This window comes from Chelonia mydas, chromosome 27 (assembly GCF_015237465.2).
Source record: "Chelonia mydas isolate rCheMyd1 chromosome 27, rCheMyd1.pri.v2, whole genome shotgun sequence".
In the NCBI taxonomy this organism is placed as follows: domain Eukaryota; kingdom Metazoa; phylum Chordata; order Testudines; family Cheloniidae; genus Chelonia; species Chelonia mydas.
This window is the reverse complement of record NC_057860.1, coordinates 7,485,570-7,502,933: the sequence shown is the minus strand read 5'-3', so window position 1 is coordinate 7,502,933 and position 17,364 is coordinate 7,485,570. Positions and strand designations below refer to the sequence as shown.

Here is a 17,364-nt window from a genome sequence, read left to right as displayed (position 1 = left end):
ATGTGGTCCTAGTGACTTATTACTCTTTAATTTCTCAATTTGTTCCAAAATCTCCTCTACTGACACCTCAGTGTCACTGGGATAGTTCCTCAGATGTGTCACCTAAAAAGAATGGTTGTGTGTGGGGATCTCCCTCCCAACCTCTGCAATGAAGACTGATGCAAAGAATTCATTTAGCTTCTCTGCAAAAGCCTTGTCTGCCTTGAGTGCTCCTTTTGCATCTCGATGGCCCAGTGGGCTCACTGACTGTTTGGCAGGCTTCCTGCTTCTGGGGTTCTTAAAAAATAATTGCTGTTAGAATTTGAAAATCAACTACTGAAGGACATGAAAACTTTCTTGGCCTGCCTTATTATACTTTTACACTTGACTTGCCAGAGTTTATGCTCCTTTATATTTTCCTCAGTATGCTTTGACTTCCAATTTTAAAAGGATGCCTCTGTCTCTAATCAATGTTTACTCTGCTGTTTAGCCACGGTAGCATTCTTTTGGTCCTTTAGTTTTTATTTGGGGTATACATTTAGTTTGAGCCTCTATGATGGTGTTTTTAAATAGTCTCCATGCAGTCTGCAGGCATTTCATCCTTATGACTGGTTCCTTTTAATTTCCATTTAACTAGCTTCCTCATTTTGTGTGTCATTCCCCCTTTTGAAGTTAAATGCTACTGTGATGGTTTTGTGACATTTTTCCCTCCCCAAGGATGTTAAATTTAATTACATTACGGTTTCTATTACTGAGTGGCTCAGCTTTATTCACTTCCTGGACCAGATCCTATGTTCCACTTAGGACTAAATCAAGCATTGTCTCCCTTTATGGGTTCCAAGAAAAGCTGCTCCAAGAAGCAGTCATCAACGGTGTCAAGAAATTTTATCTCTGCATCCCTTCCAGATGTGCAGTCAATATGAGGTTAGTTGAAATCCCCTATTATTATTATGTTTTCTGCCTTTGTAGCCTCTCTAATCTCCCTGAGCATTTCACAATCACCATCACCATCCTGGTCAGGTGATCGGTAGTATATTCCTACTGCTATACTCTTATTGTTTAAGCATGAAATTTCTATCCATAGAGACACTGTGGTACAATTTTTAGACTCAGACTTTAAGGTCAGAAAGGACCATCATGATTATCTAGTCGGATCTCCTGCACATTGCAGGCCACAGAACCTCACCCACCCACTCTTGTAAGAGACACCGAACCGCTGGCTGAGTTACCGAAGTCCTTAAATCATGATTTAAAGACTTCTAGTTACAGCGAATCCACCATTTAAAACCTGACCCATGGCCCCTGCTGCAGAGGAAGGCAACCCTCTGCCCCAGTTTCTGCCAATCTGACCTGGGGGAAAATTCCTTCCCAAACCCAAATACGGCAATCAGCTAGACTCTAGGTATGTGAGTGAGACCCACCAGCCAGACACCTGGGAAAGAATTTGATTCATTTAGGATTTTGACTTTGACCTTATGCTTTCTACAGTGCCACTCCTTCACCAGCGTGACCTACTCTGTCATTTCTATATATTTTGTATCCTGATATTACCCTGTCCCATTGATTATCCTCATGCCACCAAGTTTCTGTGATGCCTATTACATATCAATATCCTCATTTAATGCCAGGCACTCTAGTTCATCCATTTTAGGATTTAGATGAGAAGGGTGTATAGTCTGCAGTTCTTCTAGGTCTCTATCCAAATCCCAAAATAGCTGAAGAGGAACAGATGGGTCGGAGAGAAAAAAAAAGGCACATGCTAGGTATGTATCCCAGTAATAAAACGTTTACTAGAGCAAGCAGAAAGTAAATGAACAGCTGATAAAGAAAATATCACAATGTCACAAAAACCTGACAGTTTCCGATACTTCTCTTTGTAGAAACAAGATCGAGATGAGAACAGAACTGTTTCAGCAAAAAGGGTTTTTTTTCTACCATTATGGCAAAAAAAAAAAAAAGAAAAAAAAAAAGAAAAAAGGAAGGAAAAAACCCAGGGAATACACACAACAGCAGTTAAGAGTTAAAATCAGTAAAGCGAGATTTTACATTTTTACTACGTCTCCGATATTGGGCGATTTTTGAGCCATCCCACTTTACTGCTTACTATGTTCTTCCTAAAGGCTTATCAGCAGCAGGTCCCTGGATTTAAGAATGAGTTCCCCTCCCCTGTGGTTAGTCTTGTCTCATAAGGGGACACTGGACCATGATTAAAGTGGCATATATCAAAGGGCTTCCCTTTTCTCTGAGAAAGCATTTAGCCCTCTCACAGTGAGCAAACAGCCACAGCAGAGATACACACTCGCTATGCAGGCTTCCACCAAGATGAAGGTTGTTACATAAGAGGTTCTTTAAAAAAATAAAAGCCAGCTCGTGCAAAGGCAACAGAGAATTTGCTACAAACTGGCTAGGGATTCTGTCCTACATTACATGTAGAATTATGGTAAATTGGACCAGACAAAAATCCCTTAAACTGCTTGATGAAATAAACCTTTTATATCTGGCCATTAGTGACACATGGATACATTCTTAATTGGGAGGGGGTGTGATTTTGAGACCAAATTCTGTGGGGGCTTGAAGAGAATATGGGGGAGGAATAGATCAGAGACCTTGGTATCACGCAACTCATTGAAAGATTATGCTTAAACAGGTGGGTCCTGAGCATCTCTAGATGGACTGGCTTTTAACATCTACATTGATTAAAGAAAACAGACTACCTTAAACTTTTCTGGACGACAGTTTCTTAATGTTCTCAGTGTGTGGAACAAATGGCCTCTTTCCTCCTAACGAGATCTGTTTTTAAATCCAGCAGAAAGTCACTTGAGTGGACGAATATTTAAATGCAGAACCCAGGAGCTTTATCAAAATGATTTCTCCCTGACAGAAGCATTGTGTTTACATGTCATTAGAGTGAAGCTGTCTGCAGATGTACCAACTCCGACTCATATGGGAAGTTTCCTTCCCGTCTCCCCACTCCTCAATAACCAGTTATCAAAACCCAAGATCTTCCTTAAAAAGACATCACTGCCTGCGTGGATCCCAGGTTACGATGCATCAGCTTTTAACTGTCCCATCGGCTCTTCTTGCGCTTTGGGGGCTCGGGGACAGCAAAACCATCCGTCTTGCTGTCCCGGTTGCTGCCATCTTTCTTGTTCTCATTGATCCTGCTTTCGTTGTTTCTACCCTCGTTGTTCCTGCCGTCACCATTATTGCGGCCATCACCATTATTGCGGCCGTCACCATGTCGGCTACTGTTGCTTCCACCACTAGAATGGCGGCTTTCACCGTGGCGGTGGCTGTCCCCATGGCGGTTGTCTCCCTGGCGGTAGCCATCGCTGTGGCGACCACCACCATCTCCATGGCGCTGACTGTCACCGTGGCGACCACTACCATCTCCATGGCGCGCAGGACTGTCATTGTGCCGGTTGCTTCTGTTGTCACTGTATCGTTCTCTGCCGCCACCACCGCCGCCTCCACCACCCCCACCGCCGTTGCCGCCTTCTCTGCTGTTGATGCTGGCACTTGTGCTGTTGTATCCCTGAATTCCCAGCCCTGGATAGGCAGGCACACTGCTCAGGTTCCCAGCACTGGTAAAGCCTGGGATTCCCTTTACTGCAGCAGCGGCAATCGGACTGTCAGGACTTGCAGCATTCTGCTGTGCTGAATTTGTTGGTACTGAATTCAAGCTCCCAGCGCTGGTCCATCCACTGGCCCCAGCAGCAGAGCTACCAGTCTTCTGGTTGTTTAAGCTGGCAGCAACAAAGTGGCTCTTGTATTGTGACTGCAGGAAATAGAAAAGAGTGTTAGCCAATACACAGCACCAGGGGAACTCGCGAACCAACGCGCACATAGCTCTGGCCTGAACTCTGGGGAGGTCCCATGTGAAAGGGGCTCCTCTAAGAAGCCGGTCTTTGAGAGAGAACATTAGTTCTGTGCTTCTGAACAAGAGTGAATTAAGTACACACCTGCTGGCAGTACATACAAATATATGTTGAGCTAAAGAAGGGGACTCTATTATGGAGTTTGTTTGTACACCCTGTCACGAAGGGACTGTCTATCTCATTAACTCTTAAAACTCCCAGTACAACACTGGTGCCAAGCAATCTACACAGAAGACAGGAAAGAAAGGAGACTCCTTTAATGATGCAGGACATGTCTGATACTGGGGAACAGAGCCCAGATGGAGAATGGAAAGCAAGGGCCATCCTGTAATGCAGCTGCACTGGTCAGATGACTACCAGCAAACAGAAGATGCATGGCAAAGTTGCTTTGTATAACGTGCCATTCAGAATCCTGAATTAACTCTTCTACTCAGGACTGCAACAGGACGCCAGAGTGTTCCCAAGAATTTAGTTACATGTGGACGATACGCCAAAGACTCCAATTCCCTGACAGCAATCAAACCGCGGGATTGTGCTACTGAGGAATAGTTCCTGAAGGGATGCGAAGAGCACCCACACCACAGAACAAAATGCAGGGAATGGAAGTTTTCACTACACAAGCAATATTAATAAGCTGCAAGAGGAACTGAATTGTAAAAGCATATTTTAAAGTTTCCAGAACAGGTTGCTGGTGAAGTCTCTCAATCCATGATAGCTTCACAGTTTTACTGCACAGGGAAACTAGAGCCAAGAAGAGGTGGTGTGAATAGCACAGGACATGTATTCTGTTTGTATGACAGCCAGCGTAGCCACTCAGAATTAAAAACAGAGAAAGGTATGATTTTCAGGTGTTAAAGTACCCAACTCATACTGAAGCCAACAGGGTCTCTGCCCCTCCAAAAAACTAAGCCCATAGCTTTGTCTCTGATCAGTAGTAAAAAATCCAGTGTTTACTTCATGAGCTCTTCTTTTGACCTAGGGAACACGAGTGATCAAACAAACCTGAAACGCTGCTTTCATTGCAGACAATCTGTCTCCCATTGCCCCAGTGGATGGCTTGTACGCCTCATAGTTACTCATCACATTGCTGCTGCTCCCACGGTCCTGAGGAGAAAGCAAAGGGGAAACTGAACTGATCTCTCTAAACTACACACTTTTCACCTCGTCCTACCTCCAAACTCAGGGACTGGATGCTACTCTGCAGTACTAGAGTGCCTTTTCCCTGAAGATGGCAAAGCCTCACAACAGCCCTGAGACTGTATGCAGTGTAGTCATAGTCGTGTGGGTGCCAGTATAGTAGAAAGACAGGGGTGGGGTGGGGTGATACCTTTTATTGGACCAACTTCTGCTCTCTCACCAACAGAAGATGCTCCAATAAAAGATATTACCTCACCCACGTTGTCTCCCTAACAGCCGTGAGAGGCAGAGTCATTCCCACTTTACTGATGGGGAAATAGCCAAGATTAGAACTCAGGAGTCTGGTCCCCTGCTCTAACCTCTAGGCAACATTACCACCAGATGCAGCTGTCCATAAAGAAAGAAGAGTTAATAGCGGGGAGGGAAAGAATAGAAAATTTATATCTGAAGGTGCACCCTTAATTCAGGTAAACAGGCATTTGTGGGATATTCTCATTTCCACATCTGGAGAAGTGAGCAGGAATCCAGAACAGAAGAGTCCCCTTAAAACCGGTCCCTGCCTGTCACATGGACCCTGTCTACAAGCCTATATAAGAACCTAAGAATGGCCATACTGGTTCACACCAAAGGTCCATCTAGCCCAGTATCCTGTCTTCTGACAGTGGCCAGTGCCAGGTGCCAAAGACGGAATGAACAGAACAGGTCATCATCAAGTGATCCATCCCTTGTCACCCATTCCCAGCTTCTGGCAAACAGAGGCTAGGGACACCATCCCTGCCCATCCTGGCTAATAGCCATTGATGGACCTATCCTCCATGAATTTATCTAGTTCTTTTTTGAACCCTGTTATGTCTTGGCCTTCACAACATCCTCTGGCAAGGAGTTCCACAGGTTGACTGTGCATTGTGTGAAGAAATACTTCCTTTTGTTTGTTTTAAGCCTGCTGCCTATAATTTCATTTGGTGACCCCTACTTCTTGTGTTATGAAGAGTAAATAACACTTCCTTATTTACTTTCTCCACACCAGTCATGATTTTATAGACCTCCATCATATCCCCCTTTAGTCGTCTCTTTTCCAAGCTGAAAAGTCCCAGTCTTTTTAACTGTTCTTCACATGGAAGCCGTTCCATACCCCTAATCACTTTTGTTGCCCTTTTCTGAACCTTTTCCAATTCCAATAGATCTTTTTTGAGATGGGGCGACCACATCTGCACACAGTATTCAAGATGTGGGCATACAATGGATTTATATAGAGGCAATATGATATACTCTGTCTTCTTATCTATCCCTTTCTTGATGATTCCCAACATTCTGTTCGCTTTTTTGACTGCTGCTGCCCATTGAGTGGACGTTTTCAGAGAACTATCCACAATGACTCCAAGATCTCTTTCTTGAGTGGTCACAGCTAATTTAGACCCCATCGTTTTATACGTATAGTTGGGCTTATGTATGCCTGAGCAACAGCTGCAGCTGAACCAGGGCTGAATATGATTTAGCTGGAAGAGCAGACGAAAACAAAAATCTGCAGCAGCTAAGGTTAAATGCTGACCCGGCCTTGACCCTGGTTATTGTACTGGTGCTGCACATGGTACATCATCGATACTTTTCAAGCTAAACTGTGCTCTGTGCCGGCTCAGCTACACCTGTTGCAGACCCTCTGGGCAGCAACAAGTAGTTTTTCTAGCACAGACAGGGCTCTAATGACTCTTCCCAGCCAGTCTAACTGAATTCCATACATTTTTTGGTGTCAGGAACCAACCTGTGCAGAGCTTCTTGGCTTAACTATATCCTGTTATCGTGGCGCAGTCACCACTCCCAGGACCAGTTAGGATGTACAGGTTTTGTGCTGAATGTCGATTTCAGGAAAAGGCAAGTCGAATTAGAATCGCATCCCTCTCAGACCTACTCTGTGGCTCTAAACAAAGTCACCAAGGCTAGCACAAGGAGTTTTCTATGATCTGTTTAAATCTCAAAGATTCTGAGCTGTGCAACAGTCTGAAACCAGATAAGCTGAATCCTGTGTAGAGGCCCTGTGGCGTTACGCTCCAATGTTAGCCTGGATTTTCATGATAAGAAATGCTAATTCTAAGTTTAACGTTTTCAGGGCTCTGAAATTAGCCCCTTAAAGTTCTCTACTTACAGAGCCATCTGAACCCAGGCCAGGCCGCTCGCGGTACCCTAAGCCACCACCGCCGATGTTCAGCTTCTTGCCTTTCCCTCCCTTGAAACGGGATTTCCGGAACCAGGCATTCTGTACGAAACAAAGACAACTCCTTGAAATGCAAAAAAACAGCTCAGTAATGCAAGTGTGGGAAGAGAAAGGTTTAGTTTGATCGTTTTGAAAGAAAAACAGAGAAGTTTTATTTCCTGCCCCAAAACAGACCTTGTCACAAGCTGATGGGATAGGGGAAACAGCAGTACTGAAACTAAACTGCAGATGGAGTCATGCCATGTTTGTGACTGGATGCTTCCTCTATGTTATGCATCTTGTGAGCACTGGTTTTGTTTATTAAACGCTTATGCCATGTTCACGGTTTGTTTTTTCTCCTGTAAAAATACAGGAACAAAGACATTCTCTAATAACCTTCATCATGGGAGGTCTATGGCCTTCCACACGTCACTGTTGGGATCCACTGATCCCATCAATTCACCCCAGCAACAGGCTAAGCAGAAACTACGGTCCCGAAGGCAAAAAGATGCTGCCACAATTACTTGGAACATTCTGAGTTTGCAAAGTTTTACGGCTACACACAAGCACCGTCCCAGGGTTTTATGAGCATTGGTTGCACCTGCCAAATGCCTGGCTTGGTTTGCTCAGGTCTGGTGGAATCAGTGAGGTAAAATTTTCAAAAGTGCCTAAGCGATTTAAGAGCTTAAGTCCCATTTTCAAAAGTGATCCCAGGAACCTAAGCCTCATTGAAAGTCAGTGGACTTACTCTCCCTACTCCAGTGGTCCACAAACTGTCGGGGGCGGGGGGGGGGGGGGGAGCAGGGGGAGCATAGAGGAACATCCAGGGGGGCATGGCAGGACCCAGGCCAGCCCCCATGAGGGAGTGGGAAGGGAGCACCACCCGGCCCCGCTCTGCCCCCAGCCCTGCTCCCAGCCCCTGGCTGCAGCCATGGTTCTGCTCTTGGCCCCTACTCCCAGCTGCGACTTGGCTCCTGGCTCCCACCCTTTGCCACTCCCGGACACTGCCTTCATCCTGGTTACAACTCCGCTCTGGAACTGGGGAGGGGTGGGGCAGGGGCGCCAAGAGAAAAAGATTGGTGACCACTGCCCTACTCTAAGTCACACTGGAAATTGGGCCTTTCAGACATTTCCAAAATATTTACCCATACAATGTCTAACCTATGTAGAGATGAAGCCATGAGAATACTAACTCCATCCCCAAATCTCCTGCTTCCCAGCTGATGTGCTGGGCAGTATGGGAAAAGTACTTAAGGAATCCCAGAATGCGATGCTACAACCCTGACTATCAAGCATGCTTCCTGTGGAAATGCCAGAATAGCTTGGACGGACAGTGTTGCTGAGCAGATACCAGGAACAGGTAAGAACTATTTCACAGAGCAGATGTCTCAGCAATGGCTGCCTTGCACAACTCTCAATTAAGCCACATTTTCTAGGTCCCTGCCATAAAGACAGAAAGTGTGTGAGGATTTGATCGTAATAAGCCTCTTTAAACCCATGCAGTGCTCAGCTGGAATCAGCAGGTCCTGGCTTCCTTGGCACTGTCAGTCTTTTTAGGCCTCACAAACCCCGGAAAAGTGGACAGGTATGATGTTTACATTTTACAGTAGGGAAATTGAAACATAGTGAGACAAAAGACAATAGAGCAAGTTTGTGATGCAGCTAGGACTATATTCCTGAACTCATCTCCCCCTTGCCCAGTTCTACCCACTGAATGACGATGCTCCCCCTAGCTGAGAGATATGTTTTTGTTTGTACCTGCATTGCAAGGTCCAAGAGTTCTTTTGAAACATGCTGATTGGCTCCTTCCATATTTCTGACAAGATCACCAGCAAAATTACTATCCTTGGGAGTCAGTAAAGTGTAAGCTATTCCCTTCTCACCAGCCCTGCCCGTACGTCCAATTCTGTGCGTGTGGGTGTCTATATCACGGGCCACATCGTAATTGATCACGGTCTTAATGGAAGGAATATCCAGACCACGAGCTGTAACATAGAGCAACATGACGATCAGCTTGATTATCTTGAATTAACACGAAGAAATCCCATCCAGATGGACCTGGGCCACTTTACACAGCTCAAACAAGAGAGCGCTTTGCATTAGACAACAACCCATTTAAGCCAACCCTGTTATAGCTGAAACCACTGGTTAGCTGAAGTTTAACGACAGCCACTCGGACAACACTACACATCAGGTTAACAGGATCATGGACATTAGAGATGGAAGAGACCCATTCAGTCAAGTATGTCCCCTATAAGGGTGGGGAAGAGTGCCTTACTAGAGAATACAGCAGATAAAACAACATGCTGTTTTAGTCAAAAGTCCAGGATCTAAAAACTGTTTTCCTGAAAGTTTCTGATGTCGGTTTCCCCACTCCTAGAAGACTATTTAATGTCCCAACTGATTTTAAGCTACCAGACAGTCAATACTTCATAAGGGAGCAGTTAACCTTTTCTAAGAGCAGCTGGCAAGCAGATCCGTAGTCTAGTATTGCTAGAACTGAAAATAAGACGCCTCTCCTAGTACAGCGTTCTTTTGAAAAAACATCTGACTATTGTTCCCAAGGCTACAGAAGCAAACCCTGCTACCTTTTGTTTACTTCCATTTCTATGCACGGAAAAGTATCATCAGCAGCAATGCACATAACTGCAAGGTGCTGTGCTTCCCTCAGTGAAGACTCTGTGTGTGTGTGTGTGCGCGCGCGCGTGTGTGTGAGAGAGAGTTAGTATTAATACTTTGCACTTCTCTATCCCCTTTCATCGGACTTTCTCAGAGAGCTCACAATCCCGTGACGTGAGTAGTAGCCATTTTATAGATGCAGAAACTGAGGCACAGAAAGGCAAAGTGACTTGCTCAAGGTCACATAAGCCAGTAGATCAGAACCCAAAGCTTGCTGACCTCAGCTTAGTCCAAATTCCCTCTTTAGCTACATCTTGAAACAGAGCAATAGGGAAAGCCTAACAGGTAGCACACATGGATTTGTATGTAGAGGTGGTTGGAATATTTTTGCCTAAATGAAATTTCAATGAAGCCAAAATGTTTGGGGGATTAGGGTACTGGTCTGGGATGCAGGAGATGTGAGAGACCCAGGTTCAAGTCCCAGCTCAGCCTGATTTGAAGTGATCTGGGATGAAAATTTCTGCTCTGAATTAGGCAGAACAGGGACTTGAATCTGTCTCTCTCATCCCAAGCCAGTGGCCTAACCTTGGGCCTATAACTTGACACCCTTTCCCGCCCCCCGCAACACAATTCATTTTTAAGAAAACACTCCAAAGGTTTTGTTTTCATTAAATGGGGAACAAAAAACAAAAGCTGCTGAAAAACAGAATGCTAGTACTCTGGTTAACTTGTTTTTCATGTGATCATATTAAAATGTCCATCTTGTGTAAGATACTAGGTGATAGGCTGGAAAAAAAGTCTTTTGTTTAGCTGCAGTATAGTCAGTCAGCTGCCATGCAAGTTTCCCTCATGTTGCTCTCACCAGGGTCAACTGTGCACATGGCAGCATTTAGTTTCTATGCTGATTCACTAGCCTCTCTGTTGAGGCTGCCAGCTTGTATATATTAACTCTAATGAGAAACGTGTTCCCTACCTGCCACATCAGTAGCAACCAGAATTGGGATCCCCTTTTTCTTAAAGTCTGAAATGACTTTATTCCTTTCGCTCTGGTCCATGTCACCATGAAGCAGCCCTAGGTTATGATCCTCCTGTTTAAGGTTATTGGCCAGCTCCTCTGCATTTGCTTTCTTGGTGACAAAGAGAAGAACACTCCCAGAAGAAGTGAACTCCACCAGGTGCCTGGTCAGCCAGTTCCACTTGCTAGGACCAGAGGGGAGAATCTCCACAATTTGTGTAACATCTTCATTTGCCTATTGGAAGGAAAGAGAAGACAACAGTTATAACCTAGAGTGGTAAAGGATGGCACAACAAGTACAAGGCAGACACTGAATGCAGCACAGGGATTCAAATCAGAAGTGTAGAGGCGAGGGGTAGGAGTAGGATGAAATGGGGTGAAGTTCCCCTTTTGAAGAAGTTTCAGTTTCAGTTTGTATTTATTCCCTTGCCTTGTCTCTGAATACACTGACCCAATGGGGCACAGAAGGCTGGGACTGGCTGAACCATCAGTGTGGGAGAGGCAAAGCGCAGACCTTGCCAGGATGCTTCTAATGTTCTATAGCACCACATTTACCATTTAAAACAGACAGATTAAGCAAGACAAGGATCAGAGAGCAAGGGAATAATCAGGCCTAAGGATATGAAGAGAGGGGCACTCATCAGAAAAATCACTGGTGCAGGATCTGAGGAAGAAGGTTCCTCTAGGAGTTATGACATTTCACCTGAACCAGGGTAAATCGTGGTGTTGGTGGGGTTCACTGTACAAACTCTATATTGAACCAATAGGAGTGGGGGACATGGCACCATTTGGGGTGTGTGTGTGTGCGCGCACACTCTGATACAAATTGTCCCAAGGAGGAGGATGTTTTCAAAACAGTCATAATTTTGCCCAAAGAAACCAGAATATCTGCATTGCCCTGCAGCAACAGAAGGGGCACTGTCTGGCTGAGCTAGCAAAGAGGTTCCTTTTCTCAAAGGCAGAACGCTTGACCAGGAAGCTGAAAACCAAAGGGCTTTAATCAGCCATTAATTTTCTTTATTAATAAAACATAAGGCAGGATGTGTTGCCTTAGAAAGCGTGTGTACAGATTTCCGTAGGGAAGGATTCTCTTATAAATGTCCTGCTGTACAGTTAGATCTCAGCAATTTGCATATATTACTTGCAAAATTTCTTCAAAGCAGATGTATGCCTGTCACCTGTTTGCACAATTAGCTGACACATAGCTGTTTTGCTGTTGCCAAGCGAGTAAGTAGCCAAAATCCCCACATAAACCAGCTGGAAGCTGTTATATTACTAGTTTCATGAGGAGCCTTACAATTGTAAAACCTGTGCATAGGTTTAATTGATCCTTTACATTTTCAGGGCAAAACACAGGAATTCATCCATATGAGTCTCATAGTAACAGAAACTGAAATGCCAAACTGCCATGCACTGTGCTGAAAATGTACTTGTGTTGGGTTGCCAGGATTAGACATATACTAACTTAAAAGAAAGAAAAAAAAAGACTTTTATTAGAACAAAATGTAACGAAGTTCTAAGTTAAAAAAAAAAAGGGGTCTAGATCTTTTCTAGCTCAGTAACAAGGCTAGTAACCTGTTAATCTCCAGGCAATCAGAGGCTACACCAGGAACTAAGGGCCTGAGCCATTGAAGGTAATGGCAGAATTATCAACTTTGATGGAAGCAGTACTGAACCCTAAGACAGTACTCGGATACAGCCACAAAGACCAAATACTATCATTTATTTATTTCTTGTATTATGTTTTCATTAAACGCCTGTATCTAAACCTTAGGCACCTAGATCTATGATGGTGAATACAATCAATGGCCAAACTGGGAAAGACTTTAACTTAGCAATTTATGAGTTATTTTTTCTCTAGAGCAATTTTCTTAGTATCAGTGTTGCTCCAGGCATTAATAAAAGCTCCTATCACAGTAAGGATGCTTAGTTCTACAGAGAATTACTACAGATAATTCTTTCCCAGGAGTCTGGCTGATGGCTCTTGCCCACATGCTCAGAATCTAACTCCACCATATTTGAAATCAGGAAGGAATTTTCCCCCAGGTCAGACTGGCAGAGATCCTGGGGTTTTTTTGCCTTCCTCTGGAGCATGAGTCACTTACTGGTTTGAACTGGAGTAAATGGCTGTAACCTGAAGTCTTTAGATCAAGATTTGAGGACTTCAGTAACTGAGCCAGAGGTTATGGGTCTACTACAAGAGTGGGTGGGTGAGATTCTGTGGCCTGCGACATGCAGGAGGTCAGACTAGATGATCATGATGGTCCCTCTGGCCTTAAAGTTTCTGAGTTATCGTAAAATTAGAATACAAGTTTTTTTAAATTACATTACTTATTTTTTCCAGACCTCGTGTTCAAGAATGCAAAATATTTCCTCCTGGCAATCAATGACCACAGCTGTAGTCTAAGCTTTAATGTAAATAACATAAGACGACAGAATAAGATGGTTTCCTCCACCATCTTTGAATTCTCTTTCAGAAACAATGTTGCAGGATTACCTCTCCAATGTCTCCCTGCACCACTCGAATCGGGTCGATCAGGATATCTCTGGCCAACTTCTCAATCTTTTTACGAAAAGTGGCACTGAACAAGAGAGCTGGAAGGAAAAGTCTATTTGAACTCTCTGAAGAGTACACTCCCTTTCTGTACTATGAAAACACTTCTGTATAGATCTTATTAACAAGCTCTGTACAAAAGAAATAAAAAAACTGTGCTAGGTATTAGGGATTCTGAGTCATAGTCAATCTTTTACCAAGTTTAAGGCAAATTTCCATCAAATCCCTTAGCACAAACAGCTCAGGCTTGTATTAATTTTCCAGAATACTTTAAATACATATACAGGAAAATGGCTAGAATAAGAGCATTTATTCAGTTATCCAAAAACAAGATGTGGAAAGACGGTAATGCCACATTGTATTCCCATGGCGGCTTCCATCAGAGGATCTCACAGCAAATCAAATATTACGTCTGTCTATCAACTCCTCTCTGAGCTAGGTATTAAACAACACTGAAAACAACTGGAGCTGAACTCTTGAAAGTCTTGCCCCAAGTGACTTATCTAAGGTCAGAGAATGAGTCAGTGGCAAAGCTGGAAATAGAATCCAGGAATCCTGGCTCCAAGACTCTTGCTCTAACTACTAAATATCAATGCCTCTTCCTAGCTTTTACCCTGTGGTAGTTTGTTTTGAAACATGCTTGTACTTACTTTGTCTGTCAGGGCGCACATGGCTGGCAACTGATCTCACTTGATATTCTGAGAAAGGAAAGAGAAAAACAGCATATAATCAAAACCTAGTACTATTTCACTAGTGAGTGGAAGGACATCTAGTCAAGCTTTTTGTGCATTCAGTGGATTTAAAAAAAATAAAATAAAGGATCCATAGTACTTTTTATACATACATACATATTTATTTATTTTGCCCTAGCAAACAAAAATCTGAAGAGGTTTCTTGCTGTTCAGACTCACTAATCATTGGTTTATTAGAGGTTTCAGAGTAGCAGCCGTGTTAGTCTGCATCCGTAAAAAGAAAAGGAGTACTTATGGCACCTTAGAGACTAACAAATTTATTAGAGCATAAGTTTTCGTGAGCTACAGCTCACTTCATCGGATGCATTCAGTGGAAAAATATAGTGGGGAGATTTTATATACACAGAGAACATGAAACAATGGGTGTTACCATACAAACTGTAACAAGAGTGACCAGGAAAGGTGAGCTATTTCCCGCCCCCCGCTCTCCTGCTGGTAATAGCTCACCTTTCCTGGTCACTCTTGTTACAGTTTGTATGGTAACACCCATTGTTTCATGTTCTCTGTGTATATAAAATCTCCCCACTATATTTTCCACTGTATGCATCCAATGAAGTGAGCTGTAGCTCACGAAAGCTTACGCTCTAATAAATTTGTTAGTCTCTAAGGTGCCACAAGTACTCCTTTTCTTTTTATGGTTTATTAGAAGCCAGCTTACTCCAACTGAGACTTCAGTACGCAAGTGTTTCAGGCCAGCTGATGAAACAGATGAAGATAGCACAGTAAATGGTTTTTGGCAGAAAGATACAGAAAATTGATGCACTTTGCAAAGCAAGAGTATGCCTTTGGTTGTGAAACAGCATTCATTACAGCTTCTGAGAGGGCTTATTGACTTCTAGCCTAAGTGTTAGTGCCATGACTGTAGAGCTAACCTGAGATACAGACTAAGCAAGGCTGCTTCCCAAAAATGAGGGAACAGTGTGTGTAGTGCTCCAATTCCTTCCACTCCTAACTCTGAATGGCCCTAATACAATAGGCACTGGCTTGGAAAGGTAAGCATTCCAGTTCAATAATCTTTGATGGGGGGCACAAAGCAATGGCAATCCCATGCTTGAAGTTGCAATATAAAAAGAAAAAACAAACAAGAACTATCTAGGGCACATTTAAAAAAAAAAAAAAGTAATTCATACTTACCAAATTATCATGGAAATTTACAAGCACAAAACCTTGCCTGCTCGTTCCCATGATGATTATCACAGAAAAAAATTAATTACATTTTATTCACCCAGCAAAAAACACAGTTATTAGTAAAAATGTGAGGCTATCAAAATGCTCTAATTTACTTTATTTGCTCAACAATCAGTAGAATAGCTCAGACAGCAATTCCATAGCAATTTTTATGCCCCATATTTCATATTTAAGTTAAACAGATTGAAGAGTTGTTTATTTTATTATTGCTTCCCGGTTGCATTTGTTTGTTGCCAAAATGCTGTTTCATAGCTCCCTTCAATTGTGCTCCTAATTAATCTGAGTGCAAGTCCCTGCACCTCTTACAGTACACTAGCAAGCCTCTCTCCTCTTTGGTTTGCTTCGGCCACTGGAGAGTCAAAGCTGTGCTACATCAAGGCACGGACCTTCTTTAATGACACTGCAAAGCTGTACACAAATTCAATGCACTGATCAAGCACGTAACATCTCAGTGAAGTAGGCAGGTGTTACTACAGCATCCCAACTTATTCATGCAGAACTGAGGCACGGGGTGAAGGGAGTGGCACGACGCCACCCAGAAAGCTGGAGGTAAAAGTCAGGATTAGAACCTAGCAGTTCCTTAATCCCATTCCCATGATCATTTTGCTAGACCTGCCTGGCCCCTTTTCATCAGTGCTAAAAGGTCATGCCCTTTAAATGCATACCTAGCCAGGGTTCTGTCCAAACAGACTTTTCTCAATGGATTTCAAAGTTCTGGTAAGCTACAGGAGTTCCATGCAGCCAATTCAGATTGAAAATTGTGTACCCCTACTTTATGCTGTATGGAGGCTTTCATTCAATACATACCAAAACCCATGTCAAACATTCTGTCTGCTTCATCAAACACAAGATAGGAGACTCTTTGAAGATTGGTAGCTTTCTTCTTCACATGATCAATCAAGCGACCCTATGAGAAAACAAAAATTAAAATCCACAAGCCTTTAAGTGTAACATAGGGGTTCTCAAACTGGGGGCTGGGACCCCTCAGGGGGTCACAGGTTCTTACACGGGGGGGTCGCAAGCTGTAAGCCTCCACCCCAAACCCTGCTTTGCCTCCAGCATTTATAATGGTGTTAAATATATAAAAAGTGTTTTTAATTTACAAGGAGGGGTCGCACTCAGAGGCTTTCTATGTGAAAGGGGTCACTGGTACAAAAGTTTGAGAACCACTGGTGTTAACAAGCGGCATCTTTGAGGAAAGTGGCTACTGCTCTGGTATTTAATCCTCACTCAGTATAAATCATCATGATACTAAAAAAGAGACTTGTAATAGAAAATGTCTCAATGCTTCAGTCTATAACAGACCATTGCTATTCATACAGCAGTTCTGTATCAATTATATTTTCAAGTCAGCGCAAGTAAGATTCCGAATACATCCAGTTAGTGTGCCTGGTAGACTAAGTTTTAAGGCTGGGATTTTCAAAAGAACCTTTGGAATTAGGGACACAATTCTTTGAAATTCCCATCCCAGCATTTAGGGGCAACAATACAAAATGATCCTCTACTCTTAGTTTCATTCATGTTTTAAGTGAAACATGCACTAGAGACCCCACATCCAACAGACAACCCAGTGTTTAAACTGGTCACTACCTTGTCACTAGACACATGCCAGTATAATTTTCTTAGATCTTAAAGGCATAGCTACCTGGAACACTAAATTTTGCTGGGGCCCTGTATATTCACTTGAGACTTATTTAAATATAATTTTACTTTGGGGATACTAATGACTGAATTCTTGCTTGTCTGATGAGGCAAAGCCCAGTGGTCTACAGTTTCTTATATAAAACTCCTGCCAGACCATTATTTTGGTAATCACTACAACACAATCATTAAATTATAGAACTGTGTTGCAGTAATGCAGCTTGTTTGTTGAAAGTGAGTAAGATACAACGTAGCACTGTGAGGATTATGGTTGCAACCATCTCCATTCTGAAAATGAATGATTGTTGCAGCAATCTGGATTCCCTAAAATGTACCTGCAAAAAGAAAAGGAGTACTTGTGGCACCTTAGAGACTAACAAATTTATTTGAGCATAAGTTTTCGTGAGCTACAG

At 43.2% G+C, this 17,364-nt stretch overlaps 1 protein-coding gene across 4 annotated transcripts in view; it reads right to left on the bottom strand.

Annotated features, from left to right (window-relative positions):
• Positions 1 to 1,747: 1,747 nt before the first annotated feature.
• DDX42 (DEAD-box helicase 42) overlaps positions 1,748 to 17,364 on the bottom strand; it is a 34,397-nt gene continuing 18,780 nt past the window's right edge. For all 4 annotated transcript variants that reach the window (XM_037886761.2, XM_037886759.2, XM_037886760.2 and 1 more), the window contains 8 exons: positions 16,118 to 16,217; positions 14,021 to 14,068; positions 13,314 to 13,411; positions 10,775 to 11,051; positions 8,941 to 9,167; positions 7,135 to 7,245; positions 4,860 to 4,961; positions 1,748 to 3,757 (listed from right to left, as the gene is read on the bottom strand). In XM_037886761.2, the coding sequence (XP_037742689.1) occupies positions 3,038 to 3,757; positions 4,860 to 4,961; positions 7,135 to 7,245; positions 8,941 to 9,167; positions 10,775 to 11,051; positions 13,314 to 13,411; positions 14,021 to 14,068; positions 16,118 to 16,217 (1,683 nt within the window). In that variant the 3' untranslated portion in view covers positions 1,748 to 3,037. The remainder of the gene's footprint in view (positions 3,758 to 4,859; positions 4,962 to 7,134; positions 7,246 to 8,940; positions 9,168 to 10,774; positions 11,052 to 13,313; positions 13,412 to 14,020; positions 14,069 to 16,117; positions 16,218 to 17,364) is intronic.